The sequence below is a fragment of the Ranitomeya variabilis genome, chromosome 2 (genome assembly GCF_051348905.1).
Source record: "Ranitomeya variabilis isolate aRanVar5 chromosome 2, aRanVar5.hap1, whole genome shotgun sequence".
Lineage (NCBI taxonomy): Eukaryota > Metazoa > Chordata > Amphibia > Anura > Dendrobatidae > Ranitomeya > Ranitomeya variabilis.
In genome coordinates, this window is record NC_135233.1 from 662675808 (window position 1) to 662684553 (window position 8746).

At 41.0% G+C, this 8746-nt stretch overlaps 1 protein-coding gene across 1 annotated transcript in view; it reads left to right on the top strand.

Moving 5' to 3' along the window:
* TAGAP (T cell activation RhoGTPase activating protein) overlaps positions 1–8355 on the top strand; it is a 46187-nt gene extending 37832 nt beyond the window's left edge. Inside the window, exons 7-11 of the mRNA XM_077289226.1 lie at positions 324–485; positions 1756–1865; positions 3972–4167; positions 4684–4798; positions 6647–8355. Of these exons, the coding sequence (XP_077145341.1) occupies positions 324–485; positions 1756–1865; positions 3972–4167; positions 4684–4798; positions 6647–7905 (1842 nt within the window). The 3' untranslated portion in view covers positions 7906–8355. The remainder of the gene's footprint in view (positions 1–323; positions 486–1755; positions 1866–3971; positions 4168–4683; positions 4799–6646) is intronic.
* The last annotated feature ends 391 nt before the right edge of the window (positions 8356–8746 follow it).

Sequence of the window (8746 nt, forward strand, 5' to 3'; positions counted from 1 at the left end):
ACTGATATGGTAAACCATAAAAATTTGTTTGTCCGGTAAAAAGAAGGACAATCTAATAATACTAGTCATACTCTAGAAAGGGTATATTATGTCTGATGATATTTGGAGAGGTACTTCTTAATGTTCCTGAGCCAAGCACCCACTTACATTTAATCAAAGTGCCCTGAGACTATGATCATATGTTAAAAACATAGCAAGGGCACAGTAGATTACCATCCCCCTGGGCTGAAAACGTAGGGTAAAGAGGGCAAATGGATGACAGGGGCAATTATACCCAAATCTTTATATGCTAATCAATAACTTTTTCTACGATTTCCCTTTAGGACATATTAACTATTCTGAGAGTGCAAGGTCCACAGACGGAGGGCATTTTTCGCAAAGCAGCCAATGAAAGAGCTCGCAAGGAACTCAAAGACAACCTGAGCTATGGAAGAGACTTGGACTTGAAAAAAAAACCTGTGCACCTACTTGCTGTTGTGTTTAAGGTAAACCTGACTGGTCTTGACATTAACATTTCTTCCTTTGTAAAGCCTAAAATTATTCCTAATGCTTCCTGTAGAAACATCTCGTTATGTCATCTTGTAAGAATTATTGTGCATAAGGCCTGTTTCACACGTCAGTGGCTCCGGTACATGTAGTGACAGTTTCCTCACGTACCGGAGACACTGACACACGTAGACACATTAAAATCAATGTGTCTCTGCAGATGTCAGTGATTTTTCGCTGACCGTGTGTCGGTGTGCAAAACACGGAGACATGGCCACGTTTCTCTGGCAGCACGGTCCGCAAAACGTCCCGCACACGTGCACACGGAGAACAGTGTGCACTCTCCTCCGTGTGCACGTACCGCCGCAGGAGAAACAGCGCTAGAGTTAAGCGCTGTCCCCTGCTTTTGGTGCTGAAGCCGACATTTATTCCTTCTCCCCAGCAGCGTTCGCTGGAGAGAAGGAATGAAAAATCAAGGTTTTTTATTTTTTTTGTTAAGAATAAAGTTCGGGGTCACCTCCCACCTCCCACCCCCTGTGCGCCCGCCCGTTTGCATTAAAATACTCACCTTCCTATGGGAGGTAGAGTCGCATATTTATCCCTATAATGAGTGGTACCACGTGACCGCTCACACAGGACAAGCTGTCGGCGCTGAGAGGAGACATCGTAGGAGCTGGGTGAGTATTTTAATGCAAACGGGCGGGCGCACAGGGGGTGGGAGGCGGGAGGTGACCCCGAACTTTATTCTTAACAAAAAAAAAGTTAAAAAACCTTGATTTTTCATTCCTTCTCTCCAGCGAACGCTGCTGGGGAGAAGGAATGAATGCCGGCTTCAGCACTAAAAGCAGGGGACAGCGCTTAACTCTAGCGCTGTCTTCTGCACGGTCCGTGTGGTCCTCAGTGAGCACACGGGCGGCACATGGCTGCCGCACGTGTGCCACACTGATGTGCCACGTGAGCACACGGACACACGGACACGGATAAGTCCGGTACCGATTTCTCCGGTACCGGAATTATCTGGACGTGTGAGACTGGCCTTAGGGAGTACGGTCCTAAATTATCCAAATACACTGGTCAAAGCAGAAAGGTTTGTTGGCATGTCACCATTGTCCCTAGCGCCTCCGACACCTTATGTCCTTGCTACACAGAACTCCTAGTCTCTATAGAAGTAAATGTCAGGTATTTCAGTATTCTGCTTTGTTCATGGTAAATCTATTTGCCCATTTTAATGTTATTTTTTTAGCTAAAATAATATTCTCTTATTATCAGGATTTCTTAAGAGGCATCCCAAACCAGCTCCTGTCATCAGATCTGTACAACGAATGGATAAATGCATTGGAGAAGGTGAATTTGGAAGAGAAAGTTGAGGAGATGAAATGGTGAGCGAGAGTGTAATCTTTGTTTGCCACAATAGTTACCTAGCATATTGGAGCCACACTTACAGTATGGCCTGATTGATCATCATTAGCATTTTTCATTTAAGTCACTTTTTTTCTTTTGTCTTGTATTTAGTGACATTTCTTGTGCCAGATTCTTCAAAATGTTGACCACGATTTCGTGAATTTTGAGCAAAATTGAACACGTTCTTGATTTTTATCTTCAACCCTTTATCAAATTTTTACAACAAAAAGTCACATGTTCCTCTACACGTGGAAACATGTGTTGAAAGATTTCAGGAGTAGATAAAATTACTTCATAAGGGATGAGGGACTGGGATTATATATATGTAAAAATTTGGCAAGTTTTTAAAAAGTTGCAATTGATAAATCAGCCGAAAACATTGGACACTCAAAACCCTGACCCCATAATGAATAATGAATAAGATAAAAAAGGCAAACAAAGAATAGGAAAAAAAATAAAAGAAGAATAAGGCAGTGTTCACACATTCAGGACTTGCAGCAGACTTGCAAGGAAAAAATAAGCAACATATGAAGGAGATTTCAGAAATGTCATTCACTTTTCTGGTGCTATAAAACGCTGTGTATCCGTGCGGGAAAAAAAAAAGCAAGAATGCAACGTGTGCACATACTCCAAGGTGCAAATGAAAAAAAGAGAGAGAGATTTTCCAGAATGGAAAATGCATAATTTCTTAAAAAAACGGAACTGGTCGCCGGATTCTATAATTTGACCTCACGTTTCATCCGTCGCTGGGCGTTTTTTCACCGGACAGAAAAAATGTTCCTCTGTACATTTTCTCCGGCTGCCGGAAAACACATTTTGGACGGATCTGGCAAAAAACGGATGAAACATGAGGCCATCCATCACAATCCGGCGCTACTACAAGTCTATGAGAAAAAAACAGCTCCGGCGGCAACTTTTGCCGGATCCGTTGTTTTCAAAATTTGCCGGATTGTGCCTGATGGCAAAAACAGCATACAGCCAGCGAGTAAGGAAAGGGTGAATCAAACACCCGAAAACCCCGCCCATATGACCCAAAACTGGTCCCGCCAAATTCAGGTGACAGGTTCCCTTTAAAGACCCCCTGGCAACCTATTCGCAACCTATGATTGTTCCAGGATGAACCAAAGGGCTTACACACGGTGCCCCATCCCTCTTTAAAGACACATAGGATCCACAGTAGCAGCATCTAATGGGTTTAGCAGATGGGATTTACAATTTTGTCCGTTAGGGTAGTGGCTTGTCTGCCAAATGACCTGCTCTAGCCAGAATGGTATACCAAGGTAACACTTATTGTAGACCACATAGCTCTCTAGAAAAAGTACTCTATAATTTGAGGTGGGTTGGTGATCTTCAATGCGTTACAACCGTTTTCTCCCAATGTGGAGCGCTGACTGAGTGTTCACTTACCAATCACACATGTTACCAGTGAAAATTATACTCCAATCTGAATCTCCTTTCCAATTACATTTGCTAGAGACTGGCGCTGTCTATGGCGGCATAGATTGATTATGGTTGTTATTACCTAAACATGGCCTTTGTGAAATGGAATCTGAGTGCTAATTATATATTTAATTCATTTATAAGCTTTTTCAGCATCTATATTAGTTTAACATTTCTAGACATATTGCTTTTACATTTTGCTTACCCACTTTGGGTCTATGCTGTTGAACTTACAAACTGGAAAAGCATATGTTAAACCTTTAATAGATGTCATACAGTGGCATCGCTCACTGATAAGGTCACATTGTAAGAAAAAAGTCTTTTCATCCCTGTCTGACTAATAAAGCCTTTTTGGACATGCTGAACATGTATATTTGTAGCTTTTCCCATATTATAGAATAAACAGAGGCTAAAAATGTAATGTGAACCCTGCCCTATGATTTTTACCATTGTTTCAGCAAGCTCACACTGGAAATACCAGACCGTTTGAGCTTGAATGGGAGTTTTTGATGAAAATTTTTTAATTCTAGTTCCTCTTTCGTAAGGAAGTTTTCTTTAGTTTCACGTTTGACGTGGAAGTTTTCAGAATGGCTGAACTAAGATTGCGCAAATCCTGAATTCTTTCTGTTTCTCTTTTTTTGCAGGGCTGCAGAGAAATTACCAAAACCAAATCTTATTTTGCTGCGACACTTGATCTGTGTTCTCCATCATATTAGTAAAGCTTCAGACATAAACAAGATGGACTCCAGAAACCTAGCTGTCTGCATTGCGCCAACCATGCTTATCCCTCAGGTGGATAAGAACCTTCCCTTAGAAACTCAAATGGAGCTAAATGAGAAGGTAAAAAAAACACTATAATGAATGTATAATGTACAGTAGTCTAGAAAAGGAGTGGCACCACTGCATAGATCAGCAGGACCTGTGATAGTGACTTTATATAGCGCTAACATGACTGCCGCTTACAGCACAAAAATCAATCAAATGCATAAAAAATTGCAAAAATTGTGCAATTGTGATATTTCAATCTGCAACTTTAGTCTGTTCCCAGCTATCTAATCCTAAACCAGAATTACTGGTTATAACTGGGAAAGCTATATGGACTCTCCCAAGCTTCTCGTTCCTCTCTTGCTTCTTAATTTGCTCAGTGCCTACAACTTCAGAACCCAGTTGCTTATTCTAGCTTTTTCAACAACTTATCCTCAACCTAGCCCAAGAGCTTGGAGTATGTGTACAATTGGCTGTGCTGCATCTGATGTTTAGCACTAAACACCATGAGAACAGTTTTAATCACCAAACAACTTCTTTATCTGTATCGACACCCTTTATGCTTACTTTTATATGCCTTTATTTTAATAGGTGACAGCTTTGGTTGAGTTCTTCATAGATCACTGCTTTGAAGTGTTTGGTGAAAACATATCACAGTTAATCAGCACTTTTGAAGAGGATTCCCTAGAAAACATTCATAGTCCAGGTGGGTAAATAGGGCAATCTAAAATTATACATGTGTAACGTGTAGAGTTGAGCAAAAAAATATTTGCATTATCCTGGTCTGGCCTACACTTTGTTATTCTGCGGCAGCTGGACCAGGAAAACTAGAACTGGCATTCCAGTCCCCTCGATATAATGGTAATGCAAATCTTTTTACCTCTTCTCTAGTAATATGTAAGTATTATTTATTCAGATGTCAGTGATTTTCCTCGTATGCAAATAGGGGTCCGAGTTTCATCAGCGTTTTGATCAGGTGGCATCAGATTTTGGTCAGTGTGTCAGTTTTTACCATCATAGTTTGATAACTAAAAAAATTGATTATGGTTTCTCAAGCTTTTCTTTTTAAACAATCCAGAAAACACGGACAGTACACGGATGGTGTCCAAGTGCAGTCCAATTTATTTTAATGGACTTGGATTGGTGTCATACTGGTGGGTTGTGGACCCACTGTGTAACAGGCCTGGCTTACACTCGAAAGGTGTTGCTAAGCTGCTACCTGGTTTTCACTAGTGGCTTTGATGCTGGAGTTAGGCTTGAGCTGCAGGTAGCCACCAGGTACTACTCCAAGACAGTCCCTGATACTGCAACAGCTGATTCCAAGGGTTAAGAATGCAGGTATGGAATCAGAGTTCAAGGCAGGGACCGGATACTGATGCTAGTGTGGAGAGAGTGGATTCTAGAACAATTGGCAGAATGGACACTGGTATAGGTTCAGAAAGTGTGGGTTCTGGAACACGTGACAGCATGGACATTGGTTCTGTTTCAGACAGTGCGGATTTTGGAATGCTAGACATGATGGATAACAGATTCAGGTGCTGGTTCAGACTAGACGGGTTCTTGTTCAGGTATTCATATTCAGGAACAGACAGGACTGATTCAGGTTCTGGAGGGACAGGTTCAGAAAGGACAGATTCAGGTCTAGGTATTCAGGTTCAGGAACAGATGGGATGAATCCAGATTCAGGTACCGACAGGGCGGTTTCAGGTTCAGGTACTGACAGAGTCATTATAGGTTCAGGCACTGACAGAGCGGTTTCAGGTTCAGGTACCAACAGGGCGGTTTTAGGTTCAGGTACCGGCAGAGCGGTTTTGTGTTCAGGGACTGACATGACAGTTTCAGGTTCAGATATCGACAGGTTAGATAAACACAACAGTAACACCCTACAGAATTAAAAATCAGCAGTTCAAAGTTATATATAATCAATTATCCCCGTGGTGTACTGTAGAATCTGTGGGTATCTCAGATACCGACAGAGCGGTTTCAGGTTCAAGTACCAACAAGGTGGTTTCAGTTTCAGGGACCGAGAATGCGGTTTCAGCTTCAGGGACCGACAGAGCAGTTTCAGGTTCTGGAACCAACAAGGCAGTTTCAGGGTCTGGTACTGACAAAGCTGTTTCAGGATCAGGTACTGACCCCTTTAAGAGGTGGACACATGCCCTAAGCATGCTTTCAGGAGACCTGCGTGCCGTGCCCAGGTTCTGGGACACGGGATCAGGAGCTGAGAAAATAGCTGGGTGGTCGAAGCGGTGAGCATGTTGGTGTCCCTGCCGGGAGGAGGGGAGGAACCATGAAGGGACACCAACTTTACAATTGGTGAGTTTGATCCATGACTCTAATCAAAATTGGACATGACTCCATGATCGTGTGTGGACCATTTAGTACACAAAAATACAAAGACATGTGAACAGCCCCATAGACTATAATAGGTACGAGTTCTATCCTCACAGATAGAACTCACATAAGAAAAACTGACATACAGTATTATTGAGGCCTAAGGAATTATTATTGTGCATATATGAAAACTAAGAAAACACATTTTGTCTTTTTGCAGAATTGTCTCTTCATCAGAATGACTCAGCCTATGACAGCCCTGGCCCAGACCATGCATGTCAAGCTAGAACTTTCACTCGACACCACTGTGGACTGCAGATACACAGCAAAAGTGAAAATAAGGAGGCCAAAATACACCATGATATGCCTCTTTCAGTTTTGCCTATAACCCACTTTAAAAATGAAGTCAGCAGCATGGATAGAAGGTCCTCTGAGCCATTCATTTATCCTTCAGAGAATGATATGTCAGTGACAGAAAAGAAGCTAACCAGAAGTCATGATGATGTTACCATCAGGAAACAATGGCTGCTTTGTAATGATAAGCTGCCCACTATTTCCCCTGAGAAATACTGTGATCGAGCTTTATATAAGAGGAATATGCCAAAGGGTCTGACAATTGATAGCAACTGTGACCCAAATACCATTGATGACTCTTTGATCAATGCGTGCTCAAGCTGTTCCCTTGACAGCTCTTGCTCAGACTGCTCTGTTTTTACAAGCTCTCCACTTGTTTCCCCCTTACATTCAAAGAAAAATGACTTGCTGAGACACAAATCTTTATCCCTAAAGTGCAATGTCATAAATGATATGTTTAAACCAGGGCAAGAAATCAAGAAACACTCAAATTCTTTTTGCTATGTGAATCACAAAAAATTACTAACCAAAACACAAAGCTGGGGCCCTGGCGGAGATAATGCTGAGGGATTACAAAGAAATGGATTCAGCAAGAGTTTTCGATATAGGAGCCAAGTGGATTGTATTGATTCCCAGGTCACAAATTTCCAACAACCACATGTCGTAAGGAAAAGATCTCCTTCTGCTCGGAAAATATCTGTAGATGAAGTGTTCAGGATGGTAGACCAAAGAAATCCTGGAAAACCTCCCTCGTATGAAGAGGCTGTCTATAAAAGTGTAACCCCTTACAGTCATAGCATGACTGTCCAAACCATGAGAGACAGTGTGTCAAATAATGGCTGCCTAACACCAGACATTACTAATGGACCTTCAACAGATTCCATCAATATGGAGAACCCATCTCATAAAGACAATAGACCAAGATCTGCTAACGACCTAAAAACTCAAAGTGCTTGTGAACCAATTCAGCCAAATTCTCAGCCTGAGAGGGTAAAATCAGGACTTGTCAGAGCCAAGTCAGAATCGAGACAGAGGAGCAAGCATGAAAGCATAAGTCGAAGGTGCAGTCAGCCCATCTTTGAGATTTATGATCAGATACAATATGCTAAGGAGTCCTATGTTTAGTCTGTCTAATTGGTATAATTAGTATATTATCAATACTGTATAGTAGCGCGTACTGTAAAAAAACATCATGGTTTTCATATTTCTGTGTGTGGTGCCTATTATGTTTACGACTTAAATTGGTGGCAGAAATTTGTTTTTCAACAAATTACTGATTTCTTGTTTTGCAACATTGTGAAAAGAAATGTTGGACAAGAGGCCATTTATTTAGTGTTTATTTTAGAACTAGTAAGGCTAGACAGATGTAAAAGTCTTTTCTCTTCATTCCCCTTTATACAATGTTCTCAACCTAAAATGTCATGATGATATTTATGTTTGTTTGTACATGTTTGCCGTATCATATTCACAATGCCACATTAGATTTTAATGTGCCTTTTTCTAGATAGAAGTCAAACTATGGTTTGATGTATTGACACTACATTAAAGCACCTTTTTACTGTTTTCTGAATTTTCTTTTATTGTCGTTTTAACTAAATGTATTAAATGGTGAATTATACAGTGCCTTTTTAGACCTTTCACTTAAAGAGGACATTTCACCAGTTTTAGAACTGGCCACATCACAGAATAGTGGCTATAGAGATTAGTATAAAACATAGTTTTTATCTTTTAATTTCTCATCTCTGTTGTGGAGATTTTAGCTTGTAAAGTTCAAGTTGTAATTTATGTTAAGTTGAAAGAATGAGACTCTTCTGTGGAGGGGGGTGTATTTCTTCCACTGCATGAGGATGACCAATCATAATCAGGAGGCATCATGCAAAGAAAAATTAACACACAATCAGAAGGTGAGAAGAATATGCCTTCTCCTGTGAAATGTAATAATAGACAGCACTTCTCTCAGTCCCGA